Source organism: Lutra lutra, chromosome 7, assembly GCF_902655055.1.
Source record: "Lutra lutra chromosome 7, mLutLut1.2, whole genome shotgun sequence".
Classification (NCBI taxonomy): domain Eukaryota; kingdom Metazoa; phylum Chordata; class Mammalia; order Carnivora; family Mustelidae; genus Lutra; species Lutra lutra.
In genome coordinates, this window is record NC_062284.1 from 127,245,379 (window position 1) to 127,261,993 (window position 16,615).

The window sequence follows — 16,615 nt, forward strand, 5'->3', positions numbered from 1 at the left end:
AAGTATCCTTCAATTTAAAAATCTATGTGATATATTGGTTAACAGGTTAGAATGTTTAAGAATTAATGATGAAAGAGGACTCTAGTTTTAAAGGTAACATTTTTTTAAAGATTTTATTTATTTGAGGGAGAGAGAGCATGCATGTGTTGGGGGAGGGGGATGGGCAGAGGGAGAGGGAGGGAGAGAGAATCTAGAGCAGACTCCACACTGAGCACAGAGCCTGTCCCACACGGGGCTCCATCCCATGACCATAAGATCATGACCCGAGCTGAAACCAAGAGTTAGTTGCTTTACCGACTGAGCCACCCAGGCACCCCAACATTTTTTTTTTTAACACAGAATATTCTGATGTCAGGTACTACTCCAAAAGAGAGAATGCAGCATTCAAAAGTGACATGGTGTCATTAATGACCATCTTTAGACAATTCACTTTTACTGGAACCTTGTTTCCTTCAACTAAAAGTGTCAGTCATTTCAGACTGACAAAGCACTAGTTGTGAAAAGAATACACATAACCAAAGTGGGACCCTGTTTTGATTTTTAAGGTAGCATCCAAAGCAACCCTTTCCTTCTTTCTCCTTGGTGTGACCTCTGTTTCCCCCAGATCTTTCTAAACACCTATCAATACTTTCTTTTTCTTATTTCAAATACCGACTTTCCTTTCATCTGCTGGTTTTGACATTGTTGTTTTTTTCAGGATTCCCGCAGTTTTTCTGAAAGAATTGATGGGAGATATTCGAACTACGGCGTTCACAGAGAGTCTCTGCAGCGCTCTGATGACACCAAGTACAGAGTCAGAGGCTTCAAAGTAATGTCCTTTATATACATTTTCAGTCTTTGAGCATTATCCATGTTTGTGGCTACAGCCTTCTAAGCTGCCCCTGCAGGGTTCACGTAAAAGAAAAGATACTCCAGTTTCAGGGGACTAGAAAATAAAATTTCCAGAGATTGTACTTATAACTTTTTACTTGGGAATGATCTTTAATGTTATGCCATTGTTGCTTAACATGTTTTTTGTCTCTTGGTATTGATGTTGTTTAAGAAATCATATGCCAGGAGACCCTTGGTCTCTTGGTCGGTCAGAGGCTCTGCATAGGTGGTAGCCCTCCTCTGTGATGTCTCCAGAAGGTCAAGTAACACATAGTACTTCGTGAACTCTAATCTTGGTGTTTATAATCATTCTTTTCCTGAGGATATGAACTCCATACAATGACTTCAGCTTATGGTTCAGTAGTGTGGAATCAACACAGGAGACTGGAAAGTTGACCAATTGACAAAAAAGCCTACCATCCTCTAGAGTCTCCCCAAGATCCACCTGGGGTGTGGGTGATTTTAAACCTGTTAGGCCCTGAACAGTTACTAGCTTAGAGTAGCATTTCTCAGCCTTGGGATTAACATTTGGACCAGATAATTCTTTGTTGTGAAGGCTACCTTACACATTATAGAACATTTAGCAGTAGCCCGAGGTTCTACTCACCAGATGCCAGTGGCGTCCTCTATCGCAAGTTGTGGCATCAAAACATGTCTCTAGACACTTGCCAAACACCCCCTAGAGAGCAAAACCGTCCCCCCATTCAGAACACTGACCTAGAGAGAATCCATCTATTTTCAAATGTACATGCCCAAGTCAATTTAGGGAAACAAACAAACAAACAAAAATTAAAGGTTCTTCTATCTTTTTTATATTCTCACAGACTTCAATATGTATGAATATTCATTACACCATATATATTCACTTATTACAGCCAAAGGTAATTATTTCTAAGAAGCTTCTTCTGTCCTCTGAATGTAATTGGATAGAATGCTCAGTGGATCTAAAGACAGTGTTCATTTCCATAAGTCTTTCCCTAGCATGCTTAAAATGAGCTCTCCGCTTTCCCCATCCCAAATAAAAACAACAGTTATGCCACATTATTGATGCTGTAACTGTGCAAAGGGTGTCCTGCGACTGTGCCTTTTTCCCTTTGGTTTTTTATAGTTGGGGATTATTGACTATAACAGTGACCTTATTGTCTTATATAGCAGATCTTAATTTCACTAAATCATCTTTCAACATCCCCATCAGGCCTCATATACTCAAGCATTTCTCCACCACTTAATATGGGATGCTGTTAACCTTCCAACAGAAGTATAAAGGTTAGGCGGCCATAGCCCATAATGCTACTGACTCATTGTTGAGCCAACCACATGAAGGTGCTCTGTTCAGAGCTGTCACATGCTTTACATGCATTAGCTCATTTAATCCTTGCAGCAAACCTGGCAGGTCTATTATTTGCCCTCTCTTACCATTGAAGGTTATAGAACTATTAAATGGGTGAGCCAGGATTAAGACTGAGATCTGCCTGGCTTCAGGAATCTATATCCTTGACTGCTATGCTATCATAGTGTAAATTTGGGCCTCCTATAACCTTAATTTTTCTAGAAATCACCAGATGTAGAACCATATTTTTAATATGAAAATCCATTGTCTCCAAAAATAAACCCAGTACATGCCTCTTAGTTCAACAGAGGTCTAGATGCAAATGACACCTTTAAAACATTATTTCTCACCATGGTTAGATTTGGTATCAGGTGAATCAGTACTACCTAGTGACACCCAGATTGCTTTAAATCAGTGTAATTTCCATAACAGCATATGGCAAAGCTATGAATGTTTAACGTGTTCAGCAAGTAACCTTGTTGGAATTCTCTTTAAAATTACATTTGCAGCTGAAGAAGAAATCAGGCCTGGTTTGTAAGGGAGGCCAACACTTAGTAAAATAAGAAATAAGTTGAAAATTTTGCAAATAGGTAGTGCGAGTATCAGAAAAGGCCGCAAAGCACATTTTATGATGTCATTTGTTCTACATTAATATTACTTAAACTTTTGAAAACATTGATCCATTCCAGTAATGAATATGTAGACTCTCACCATTTGTAACAGATGTCTGGCCTGAAATAATGCATAATCTAACTCAGCACCCCTGAGTACATCATATTTTGGGGAAGAAAATGTGGGAGCACATTTTGGCCAGTTGTGATACCAACAATGATTTGCTTCTATACCCTTTATGAAAACAATTCACTGGAAATGTTTCAAAAGAAGCAGGAGCTCAGATGGGCAGTGAGACATTTGTTCATCGTTTCTTAGCCTCACAGATAATCAGAAGAGTTACCTCCGGTTAATTGTTGACATCCTGAAGGCTAGGCTTCAAGTAAGAGGCATTGGTCCTCTATCAAGAGAGAAGGTGCTGCCCTAGTTTTATTTGATATTATTTCCATAGCTATTAACTGCCCACATGTTTTGCTAGGAGACTTCAAAGAAAAGGCACATTGCAGTGACTTGAATTTGTTGGTTCTCCTGACAACTGTGGTTCCAGGAAATCAGTTATTGTAAGATTCAGTTTAAAATTCGACAAACATACTGAGCTGCCACCACCCTGCAAAGCCCTGTACGACCTAACCCAGGTGAGGTCGCAGGACACAGAAAGATGCCCAAGGCGTGGTCCTCGTGGAGGGAATAGCTACCTGTTTTGTCTTCTTGAATAGCTTCGTTCTCGCCAGTTATAGTAGAGCAGGAGTCAACACACTACCTCCCGTGAGGTGAGTGCTGCCTGCTGACTGCTTTTGTCAGTAACATTTTATTGAGGTTCAGCCACGCATTTATTCACGTGTCATCCGTGGCTGCCTTCACACTCAGCAGCAAGAGTCGAGTAGGTAGGGCAGAGAGTGAATGGCTCCAAAAGCCTACGCTCTGTTTGATCTGGCCCTCGAAAGAAAGTGTTTGCCAGCCTCTGGCTGGAAGAAAGGAGAAATTACCAACCTCGTCTTGATTCTGTGCACATTCCGACAGTGTGTCCTCTGCTTGATTTACCAATCAAATAAGTACTTCCCAGGCTCTTTGGAAAGTCATCGTATTTATCCATGCATCCAACAAATATTCACTCAGTGTCCGTTATGTGCCAGGAACTTACTAGGTAGGTGCGTGCCCCTCACATCCGTCAACAAAACAGACGAAGCCCGCTGCCTCTCTGGAGCTTCCGTTCTAATTGCTGCACATGGGTGCTTGTTTTTGTTTAAGTTACAACATTCAACGAGAACTTGAGTTTCTGCAACATATAGGCACTCTGCTGGACGCGGGAGAGAATGGCAGAAGATGAAAAATCATCACCAACCCTTAGGAATGCAAAGCCTTCACACAGTCTGTAGCACAAAAGACAAAGTGTTTGATGCACGTTTGTTTGGAAGAGGATCGCTATTAGCATTACACGTACAGAACCCTGACTGCGTTACTCTTGACAGACGACGAACTGTTGGAATAGCAGAACCGTATTGGCCACTGGCTTCTCTCAATTTATGTTGTAAGAAGGCAGTGAGACATGCCGCCTAACCACGCTGCTGGTGGAGAGAGCAGTGAAAAGGAAGGGGACAAGCCAGGGGCTCTTTCTGTCTAGGCTATAGCAACCTCCTGCTGTTTCCTTCTATGGTGACTGGGGTTTAAGGAGGGCACTTGTCAGGATACCCATGGGGTGACGTATGGGGGTGTTGAACCACTCTAGTTTACCCCCAAAACTAATGCTATACTGTATGCTAACTAACTGGAATTCAAATTAAAACTAAAAAAAAAAAAAAAAAAAATCAGATTTCTACCAACCTTTCAAGATTTTCAATGTCCACAGTTTCTGAGAGCATAATATAATATTGTACTAAGCTGTCCAAGTTAACTGGACAAAGCCTGATCTAAAAGTTTATGTTTAGAATGCAATTCAGACCTGAATCTGACACGACATTCCTCTCTGTGTGTAGACAACAGAAGCATTTCATGGCCTCTCTTTCATCAAATTGGGTTTCTGTAGAACATACAGTCTTCCTTGCTGTCCCAGCTGTTTCAAATAGAACAGAATGTTCGAAAGTCAACATAGCATTCCTAATCTGAATTCACAGAGGAGCATGGTTTTGTCCAAAAAAATCCATTTACTGCCTGCCCTTTTTTGCTCTCTATCCATACAAAATATATAGTTTTAAGTAGCATAAGATTTTATAGTAAAATCACAGAAGGCATGATTCGCTGCCCCCTTTCCTTCCTTCTCCTGGGAGGAAAATCATGATTTTCAATTTCTAGCTGAAGACTTAGTACATAACGTCTTTTAAAGAAGCAGATGTTTTGCAGGATAAGATGAGGTAGGTGAGGAAGTGTTGACAATGGTTTTCGGCACAGTTTATGCAGGCAGAGTCTGCCAAAGCCCTTTGTCCTATTTGTTCAATGTAAGCATGTGTATGATATAAGTACATGCTTTACTCCTGGAAGCTGTTTCTTCCTCCTTGAATCTCTCCATGATTTGTTTATACTTTGCTCATAGCAGTTAATGGCTGTTAGCACTTCCTCTCAGGTCAGCTTTTTCTGGACATAGCTTAAATCGTCTCCAATAGTAGTTGCTGCATGCTATGCATAACTCCTGGTGCAATTCAAGATTAGAGGTGACGTTTATTGAATAACTATTAAAATGTATCACCATTATGATTGAGGTAATTTTACAGATGTTCCTTAGAAACAATAGCAGCAACCGTGGGAGAATTTGAGGAGCTTTAACCAGTCTCCCAAACTTTAAGCCTCTCCTATATAGCGATTCAGGGTTCAAGGCTAATCTTTAGGTTAACACTAAAAAAAATTAGTAAAACGATAGGTGATTACTGAAATTTAGGAAATGCTGTCCTACTGGATTATATGACTTTTGAGGACGCTGTCTGCCTCATCTTTTTTTTTTTTTTTAAAGATTTTATTTATTTGTCAGAGAGAGAGGAGAGCGAGCGAGCACAGGCAGACAGAATGGCAGGCAGAGGCAGAGGGAGAAGCAGGCTCCCCGCCAAACAAGGAGCCCGATGTGGGACTCGATCCCAGGACGCTGGGATCATGACCTGAGCCGAAGGCAGCTGCTTAACCAACTGAGCCACCCAGGCGTCCCTGTCTGCCTCATCTTTAACTCCAGAGTACACAATGAGCATCCTATACATGCTAAATTGGTGATGAGGTTGTTGTTGTTTTTTTTTTTTTCTCCTTGCTTCAGCTTTTCTGGAATTCTAACAAAAATTTAAATGCTGTTTTTTCATGAATGCTTAGATGACAAGTCTGAAACTCTGTAGGCAAACAAATCATGCTTAAGTCTAAAGAGATTTTCATTCTTTTGAAGTGATCAATACTAACTTGCCAGCCATAATATTTAACTAGTTGATTTCATCTAGCTCTTTTTTTTTTTAAATTTTTTAATGATTTTATTTATTTATTTGAGAGAGAGAGAGAGCATGAGAGGAGAGAGAGATCAGCGGGAGAAGCAGACTCCCCGCAGAGCAGGGAGTCCGATGTGGGACTCGATCCCAGGAGTCCGGGATCATGACCTGAGCCGAAGGCAGTTGCTTAACCAACTGAGCCACCCAGGCGCCCCTCATCTAGCTCTTTAAAAGCTAAACAAAAGATTGCCAAATGAATTGGAGTTTTTCTTTGTTGTAAAATTTGAAAATAGCAATGAGTCAAAGGTGCTTATTTAGGAATCAACATGGGTACTTAGATGAGCATATTAATTTCTTAACCTACTAGAGCCCTCCTCTACTATACTTAGTTTCCTTGATAAGCACCATATTTTCACCTTTCCCAATAATTTACTCAACAAGAACATTAGGAAGATTGTGGAGAAGTTCACTTTTAAGCGCCTTAAATCCAAAATTCTAGATGCTTAAAAACGTAAGGAATACTGATTAAATGCCTTATTAGTCTTAATTAAAAATGTTATATTTATCCAAACAATCATTGTTTCCTTTACAACAGTCACATTAAGAGAAGAAGCACTGATTCCAATGAAGCACCGTGATTAAAACATTTTTTATTCCTTCCATTGTTTTATATGTCAGTGGCATATTCTCTTGAGTATCTGTATTTATGGCAAATTTTTATCCACAGTGAATAGATTTGATTTCTGAAAATGGATGAAAGTCATATGGGTCCAAATTTAAAGTATGTTAAAGAAAATAAGTGCAATCTTTTTTATTAGTGAGTCACCAGGAATATTTAAATGATACATAATAAAATATCAATTGATTAAAGGTAAATTAATCAAATGGCCTGATCTGGCACAGTATTTTTGTGAGTCTCTTCGTCTGTGGACAAGTGTGGCTTTGGGTTTATGGTATTGTTGTATAAATTTGCATTTTCTGTGATGAAGATCATTTGCATAGTTAGAGTACTGGTTCTTCAGTGGTTCTGTTCAGATGGATTAGAATCATCAAGTGTTAGTGCCCAGAGGACTTAAACATAATCTGTTCCAGGGTCTTCATTTTTGGACATGAGGAAACTGGAATGTGAGAGTGGCAGTCTCCTATTTCCCAGCTTCAGCCATAGCAAACTTGAATTTCTTCACTTTGGCCAAGAAGTGAGCATATATGACTATGTTTGAGTTCCTTAATGCACATGGCACTGTGCTAAATTCTGGACTAATGGGATGGGTAGATGGAAGGATCGAGACAGGGAAAGCCTCACCCTCATTGAGGTTAAAGCTAAAATTGCAGCCACGCAGATTGAGATGGAGAAGACAGCCTTTAAGTAAACTATCTGCCTGGTTGAACTTCCACAGAGGAATAAAATTTACTGAAGAAGAGGTTAAGCTTTTTTGAGCACTGATGGAGAATTGGGAATTAAGCGTGGGGAAGAGATGGAAGTATGGTACATTGTGAGGCAAGAGACAAATTCAGGAAAACATTGCTGCCACAGATTCAGAAACACAGTGCTTTTTTCCTTCTCTCCAGGGTAAAGGTTGGATAAATTAAAATTAAAAAAAAAAATTACATGTATCCTCTGTCTTCTAAACTTTGAACTTGTAATATTCCTGAGAGAAAAATACTTGGTGGGCGTCATTAAATATTAATCATTAGAGATCAGTTTAGCAAAGAGATTTAGTCAGGTTGGAACAGCTTTTAAGAAACCAATTACAATGTGGGTTATGAAAGAGAAGTGGAAGAAACCCAGGGAAAATATTAGAAAATGCAAGTCCCTTCACCCAGTGGAATTTTTGCAGGGAATTCTGGCTAACTAGCTTGTTGAGACTTAAGACAGCAATAAAAATAAGTCCTTGTGCTAAGAATTTAAGAATTGGTAAAAGGCAAAAGGTAGGATTCCTAAAATTGCACCGAATCTTCCTTTTTTAACCAGTATTCCATTTAAATATTTAAGTATTTGATTGAAAGATGGATAAGAATTCGAAAGAAACATTCATCTTAAGGTTACCTTGTAAAATTTAGTTCTTTGGAAATTCCACAAATTAAATATCAATATAAAATTGGGGAAAATGGAGGGTTGGTTGGTTGGTTGGTTTTTCCTAATTCTTGTATGTTGATTGTTCAAAGGGATTGTGAGGTATTTTTCTTTGGGGATATTTTTTTATTCATTTCATTAGTTATATTTCAGGGTAATAGGAAGGAGTCTGACAGTCTTTTGAAGACCTATAAAATGTTTCAACTTAAACCTGTATTAGAGTTAAGCTTCCTCATTTCTATACATGAAAAACGGGCATGAGTGGTTTGAAAAATTCAACTGTTTTAAAGGAAAAGGATAACATTCCTAAATGGTATGTACCTATTAACAGAGTGTCAAAATACATGAAGCAAAACTTGATAGAATCATAAGGAAAAAATAGACAAATCTGTAATTATAGTCAAAGATTTCAACATCCCTCTCTCAGTAATTGATGAAACAGTAGGCAGAAAATCAGTAAAGATACAGAAAGCTTGAGCAACACTATCAGCCAATAAGACCTAACTGACATTTATAGGATACTCCACCTAACAACAGCTGACTACATGTAATTTTCAAGTGCACATCTAACATTCTCCAAAATAGACTATATTCTGGGCAATAAAACAAATCTCAATAAATTTAAGATGATTGAAACTATGTGAAGTATGTCATCTAACCACAATGGAATGAAGCTAGAAATCAATAACAGATATCTGGAAGATTCCTAGATGGAAAATAAACAACATTTTTCTAAATAACCCATTGGGGGTTCAAAAGGAAAATTAGAAAATATTTTAAGTGCATAAAAATAAAAGTACAATTAATCAGAATTTGTGGGACTCAGTTAAGATAGTGCTTGGAGAGAAAATTGTAACATTAAATGTGTATATTATGAAAGAAGAAAAGTTGATAATAGATAATCATAGCTTGAAACCGAAAAATGAATAACAGACCTAAATTAAGTAAAAGGAAGATAATAATAAAGATAAGAGCAGAAATCAATGAAATAGAAAGCAGGAAAGAAAATGGGGAAGGGAGATGGAAACAAAACTGGGTTTTTTGAAAAGATCAATAAGAGGCTTGCAAAAAAGAAAAGAAAAGAAAAGAAAATATCAATAAAATTTTTAAAAGCCTACCCACATTGATTAGGAGAAAGGGGAGAACATACAAATTGCCAATATTAAGAATGAAAGACGAATATTTCTAGAACTCTCATAGACACTAAAAGGATATTTAGGAAATGTTGTATCAGCATACTGGCAACAAATTTGACAATTTAGATGAAATGGATATTAAAAAGCACCCTTAAAATGTGTTACCTCCTAATTCTACTTCTAGAAATCTATGTTAATAAATTTAAAATGTTGACCAAGCTTTGCATACCAAGATATTTATCAAATTATAATAGGGAAAAAAAACTGAAATGCATTTCCAACAATGGCAGATTAGTCAAATACACTATGGTATAAATATACTGATGATGATGATGATGGTAGAATAAATTCCCATGTATAACCCTGCATGAAAAAGTAAGAAATAAAAATGTCAACAAATGGTAAACTCAATACAAAAAGATATTTGTAAAGAAGAATCAGAAAACATACCCTTAAATTAGGCTAATAGGCTACTTTTTAATTTATCACATTAATTTCTTCTCAGTTTCTTCTGTATTTTCCAGATTTGCTGAGTGAAATATGTCAGGGCCATATTTTAATTGTCATATGCCAATAAGGTGGTTTTGTCATTGAAAATATAAATTAATCTTTTTCTGTAAACAGAAAACATATAACTCGTGCCTTGATGCCAGTTGATTTTGTTTTGGAAATTTAAAACCATGCCTTTTGGGAAGGATGAATAGGATTTGAATGTCTTCCGGTACTTTATCCTTCCTCTGGTAGGCCCATTTTGAGTCTGTCTTTGCACTGTCTTTAATTCAGCAAGATGCTCGGACCTCCAGCTTCCCTCCTGTTCTCTCACTGTCTTTTCAATCCAGCTGTCAATGGGCAAAAACTGTGTGTGTTTGCTTCCCTTATTTTTTCTTTTTCTTATTGGCCCATAATGATTGAAGCATCTGTTAGTGGGGAGCCATTACTATGCTTTTCTCTTTCATGCTTCGTAGAAACACTTAAATGGAGATCTTTAGCACTGTGTGAAGACATAACTCTCTTTTGCATTTGTGCAACTTCCAACTCCATCCAGGCCTTAACTGTGATATGCTAGCTCTGTTGCCCCTGCCTCCAGCTGCCCCATGTCAGCTTATTTAAAGTAGCTATTGGAGTGCACTGGGGACACAGTGTATATGCTTTTCTTTCCAGAGATCCTACAGTGAATGACCTCTAGTTTCTTATGAAATCCCCATAATTAGTAAAAACTGTAAATCATATGGTTAAAAATCTCAGGGCCTTCATCTTAAACGATCTTCATCTAAATGCTCTTTTGGTACATGAAGGCTAATGATCTTGAGTGATCTGAAGATTATGTCCACGCTTTTAGCTCAGAATAAATGGGCCTTTTGCCATTATACATAAACTGGGTCTTTCTGGCCTTTCTTTTGCATTTGCATACAGACTTATGTGACAAACAATTAAAATGTACTTGATAGAGAGAATGACAGTTAATTCAGCCAGTGGTCCTGTGGCATGAGGCCCTGTTCTGTGGGGTGACGTTTGGAGGAATCCATGGGGATCCATGGGGGCCACCTAACTGCAGGTGTCTCATCAAGACTCTGGTAGCATTCTTGATCCCTCCTCTCCCTTGACCCCACAGCCATCCTCTAAAATTACAGTTTTCAAATTGGTTTTCCCACTTCAGCACTTGTGCTATTTCAGTCTTGTCTCCACATAAAGACCAGAGTATGTTTGAGAAATACAAACTTAAATCTCCTTAAAGTTTATGTGTTTTTTCCAAAGACTTATTCATTCATTTGACAGAGAGGGCAGGAGAACACAAGCAGGGGGAGTGGGAGAGGGAGAAGCAGGCTCCCCACTGAGCAGGGAGCCCGATGCGGGACTTGATCCCAGGACCCTGGGATGATGACCTCAGCCAAAGGCAGACGCTTAACTGACTGAGCCACCCAGGGGCCCCTAAATCTCCTTAAAATTTAAATAGAAATCTTCTTTAAACCTTTGATTGCCTTCCGATGGTACCTAAGAAAAAAAAAAAAATCCCTAAATCCATATCTCACCCCTGGATCTCACTGTAACCACTTTCCCCAGTTTAGTGTGCCACAGCCAAGGGGCCTTCCTTCAGTTCTTCAGACACACCAGACTTTCTCACCTCAGCCACTCACACATTTCTGGAACATTGTTGCCCGGCCACCATCTCCTGCTCCCCCTTGCTCCCACCTTCTCATCCTCCACCCATAAGCTTCTGCCTGGCTGATTCATACTCAGCATTCAAATATTGCTTTAAATATCATGTCCCTAAGGGGCCTTTTCTGGACCTCTTGTCTAAATTTAATTATTTCCTGTTCTTCTTATAGCACTCATTGTAATTTTTCATTGTATTTTGCATAGTTTATTTGGTATCTTTCTCTTCTGTAGGCCTGAAAGTTTCATAACTGTATACCACAATGTTTTGTTTGCTCTTCGACCAGCACATACTTAGTGCCCAATAAATTATTGTCACATGAATTGAAACAAAGAAAAAAATAAAGGGTAGTGTAAATAACTAGAACATATCTAAGAGAAAAAAACTGCAATTTCACTATTATAGAAAAATATATTAAAGCATTTGTTTTTAATGTAATAAGTTATTTGTAGTTAAAATTCCCATTTTCAACTAAGATTTGGGTATAAGAACACATTCATATAGTCCATAAGGATAGGGCCTTTTTCTGTGTTCATTTTTGTTTATGTATTAAATATTTGTTGAATGAGTAAGAGGATTGGTATAATCGTTATGGAATGCAGTGTAGCTAAGTGTATTTAAAAATATCAAATTGGGTTTTTTTGACCCAGAATTTCCACCTAAGAATTTGTCATAAGGAATAGTCCTAAATATAGAAAAGGTTATATATTTAAAGATATTTTCACAGTGTTATTTATAGGAGAAAAATATTGGAAACCACCTAAATGCCCAATAAAGTAGTAACTGAGGAAAGCATAGTCTATCCACTAGATAGTATATGCGTAACACATAAGCTAAAGGTTTAGATAATATAGTGACTTCAAAAGTGTTCAGAGTATTAGTATAAATAAATGAAGAACACGGTTTTATAACAACATTACAAAACCAATCCACAGGGAAAAAAAGACTAGAAAGAAATATGTCATGCTGTTGTGGCCATGGGTGATTTCCTTCTCTCTCTCCCTTTTATATTATATATTATATATAATATATATATATTTTTATTTTAGCATGCATGCATTTTTTAATAATTAAATTGTTGTATAACATAACTCATATATTTGAGGTTCAATTTCATTTTCAGCACATTTAAATGAGCCCTGATCCTTACATTTTGTAATCACTGAAGTGCTATGTTCTTTGTTTTAGGATGACAGAATCTTTCCGGAAAGTTCCCTTGCTCATGGGTTAGAGAACTCATTCTCTTGGCATGATCGCAGTCGCTTCCTGTCTAGTCCACGATTGTCACTCTTGAATCGTAAGTAATGAAGTCCTGTACCAGTTTTTAAATTGGATTTAAGGAACTGCAACTCATAGATGGATTAAAATGTGAAGTACCTGATAGTAATAGTTGTGTTAGGATTTTGAAGAAATTGTTATTATGAATCATACAAATAACGCCTCCCAGATTCATTTATGTTACCCAATTTACTAAAAAGTGTATGGGATCCCGTCTTTGTAGACCTTACACTTCTCAGAAAAACAAAATGAATCACTCAAGGTAATAATCTTAATTAAGCAAATTTTTTGTATGGAGGTTGCTGGTAATTGTGGATGAGTGGGTAAAGGCAGTTAGATGATATTATAAAATTTAAGTCATCAAAAAGTAGAAAATCTTTTCACAGAACTGTGATATATATATATATATATATATATATATAAAATATATAAAAATATATAATAAATATATATATATATATTTCTATATATCATCTTGTGCAAAGAATAAGATCACCAATACTGTTAGTGGCTATATTTCATTCTGTGAATATACTTCAAGTGTTGATAAAATGTTACCAGTGTGAACAAGGTGTGAGTTTGTTGACCTAGGCTACCCTTCCCCACCATTTACCTCTTTTCTTCCTTACTATATTTCAAGTCTCAGTTTGTATGTAAAATCCTTAAAGAAGTCTTTGAAACCTATGGTGTCTGTTATGAGTGCCCATAACACATTACAATTTTCCTTTTAAATCCTTCTTAGAATAATTATGGAGTTATTTTTTATTTGAGTGACTTTTTGTTTAGTGATTATATTCTTCACTAAAGAGTGAACTTTGTGATGAAAGGAGCAATGTCTGTTTTGTTCATGATTGTTTCCTCAGCATCCCACATAGTACTTGGAATGTAGTAAATGCTCAATTAATATTAGATGAATGAGAATATGAGTTTTTTTAAGTCCACTTTTATCCAAATCATTGGATCTTAAATGTTATTTAATGGATTCTTTTTTTTTTTAATTTACTAGTTTTATTTAAGTTCAATTGGCTAAGATATAGAACATCATTAGTGTCAGATGTAAAGTTCAATAATTCATCACTTGCGTATAACATGAGAATAATTGATTTAAATATCTAATCTTCCTACTCATGAACTAGATCTCTCTCCAGTTCTAAGTCTTTAATGCTTTTCAATAGTTTGAAATTTTTTCCATAAATATCTCATACATCTTTGTTAGAAATTTCCCCAGATACCTATTATTTTTATGCTAAAATTTTAGATGATACTTTTTTTTTTAATTTTTATTTATTTATTTATTTTATTTTTTTATTTTTTATTTTTTATTTTTTTTATTTTTCGCAGACCTGTACCCCTGGGGATATTTAATGGATTCTTATTTAAGTAATCATTTAACTCCTCAATTTACCATGGACATAAAGTTTATATATTAAATCTGACAATTCTGTCATTTAAAAAATGTAGGTTGCTATAAAATAAAATATCAAAATAAGCCACAAAGAAGTAGGTCAGATCCAAAAGTGATAACTCTCATTTTTGCTGATTTATATTCATGGATTCATTGAATAAATATTTATCAGTTTCTGATAAAATGGTTGGGTTTTCATTATATCATGATTATTTTACTCCAAAAGCTGAGCATTTTCTCTTTCCTGTTGTAGTCATTTTACTAAGTGATTTTATATGTCTGCATACAACCCTGCTATTCTAATCTGGCAGTTGCCCTTCAATGTAAATTGTATCTCAAATGGATTATGTTACCTCAGAATCTGATATACACATACACAAATGTTTTGTGTTTCATATGAAGAAATTGAAAATTTTCCTCAGGTCTGTTGGATGCATGTGAACATGTAGGCAGAGGGTAAGCACAAAACACCATCAAACATCATAGTATCCTACCCATTAAGACATTCAGGAGCCTGAGATATAAATAGCACCATGATATGGACATAGATGTCATTGTTCTCCTGCTATTTCATTTTGCTATTATGACTTTCATAAGGTTCCCTAGAAAGGCACCTAGGAAGTAGTGGTTAGGAGACATTAGAGGGAAAACACCAAGGTTTTTAGAATTTATTATTATTATTATCACTATTATGACAGGCAGTGAAAAAAAGGACATCCAGCTTTACACTCGGTAGCATCTCATGACCACCTGTGGTCATCTCTCTAAGATGTGTTCCTCACAGGAAGCCATAGGTTTCTATATAAATTCTGGCTCAAAACGAAACAAAATTAAGTAAGAATATGAAAAAATATTGAGAACATAACTTGGATATGAAAGTATCTATTATAGTCTACATTGTAAAATCTGACTGAAAAATTCAGCTTAAAAACTAAACCTCTTCATTAACTTCTTGTTAAATTGTTAATTATTTTATTAATTCATAGCTTTATATTTTACTGTTCCTCTTTTGACAAGTCTGTTTAATGATTTTCCTCCATACCTACCTCCATTCTTTCAAGTATACTTTTAAAAATTTAATCATTGGTACCTTATTGTTAGTCATTTTAAATAATTGAATTAAACTTATTTTTAGAGATCATAGTTATTCTTATTTACTTTTCTGATAAACCTTGAATTTCTTTTTAAGATTTTATTTATTTGACAGAGAGAGACACAGAGAGAGAGGGAACACAAGCAGAGGGAGAGGGAGAAGCAGGCTTCCCACTGAGCAGGGAGCCCAATGCGGGGCTGGATCCCAGGACCCTGGGATCATGACCTGAGCTGAAGGCAGACGCTTAATGACTGAGCCACCCAGGTGCCCAATCCTTGAATTTTCTATGTTTTTTTCATAATGTAGTATTTTAAAAGTGGATCAGGATCACCCAGAATACTGCTCCATTTTTGTAGCATAAAAAATTTCAGCTTAGTTACAGAAATTATCCTGTAATTTTTCTCTAACCTCCTTTTAAATCTCCAAAATTAAAGAGAAATGTCAAAGCCAACAAAGAGAAAAACCAAGCTACAGTAAATGGATCACACAGGGAACAGAATATGTCTTTTTAAATATCATTAATGTCCTCAGAGGTAGAAAACATTATACCCATTAAAAATAAGAACAAGACGCTATGAAAAAGGACCACAGTATAAGAGGTCTCAGAAATTTAAAATATGAAAAACTAGAAAGGTGGGAGGCAAAGTTGCAAAAACCATAAAGAAACTAGAAGAAAAAGAATGGGATAATAGGAAAGAAAAGATATTTAGAAAATCCCTTCAAGAGGAACAGTACCTGATTAGTGAGTCTTGAGAGGAGAGAACAAAAGCCAGGAGTGGGCAGGTTAGAAGGGCCCACCCAACCCATACCTGTTGCATGGCTGATGTCCTGAGATTTTCCTTCACCCCCATCCTGGGTTGGTGCCCAAGTTTCTCAGATCTCATGCCATCCTTTGTTCCTGCCTTCCTTTGTTGTCTCAGTTCTTTCTTTTGTGGGAGCACATCAAAGAAAACCAGGTAAATGCTTTCAGTCATTGTATTTCCGAAAATAGATTTCTTCCACCACTCACACTTGACGAGACTTTGACTGGCTATAAAAATCTAGGTTGAAAGTGACTTTGCTTCTGCAGTCATTGCACTGTTCTCTTCCAAAATCTAATGTTGCTATTGAAAAACCTTATGTCTTTTTGTGTTGACCTCCACTCCTTTGAAGTGAACTTCTCCACCACCTAATGCCCCAACCCCCAGTGCTGGGACCTTTTAGGATCATCTCTTGAACTCCAGCAAATTTTGTGATGATTTACCTCCCTGCAGGCCTTACTTTATTTGCT

General features: G+C 36.6%; 1 protein-coding gene and 1 long non-coding RNA gene across 12 annotated transcripts in view; one reads left to right on the forward strand and one right to left on the reverse strand.

Annotated features, from left to right (window-relative positions):
• CEP128 (centrosomal protein 128) overlaps positions 1-16,615 on the forward strand; it is a 404,915-nt gene that overhangs the window by 383,219 nt on the left and 5,081 nt on the right. For 8 of the 9 annotated variants that reach the window (XM_047735544.1, XM_047735549.1, XM_047735545.1 and 5 more), the window contains 2 exons: positions 698-808; positions 12,758-12,866. In XM_047735544.1, coding sequence (XP_047591500.1) covers positions 698-808; positions 12,758-12,866 — 220 coding nt within the window. Of the gene's footprint in view, positions 1-697; positions 809-12,757; positions 12,867-16,615 lie in introns of those variants that run through there. The other variant, XM_047735551.1, reaches the window with a different exon arrangement.
• LOC125103735 (uncharacterized) overlaps positions 218-16,615 on the reverse strand; it is a 47,812-nt gene continuing 31,414 nt past the window's right edge. For 2 of the 3 annotated variants that reach the window (XR_007128482.1, XR_007128483.1), the window contains exon 6: positions 218-4,109. This is a non-coding gene — a long non-coding RNA (uncharacterized LOC125103735). The remainder of the gene's footprint in view (positions 4,110-16,615) is intronic. The other variant, XR_007128481.1, reaches the window with a different exon arrangement.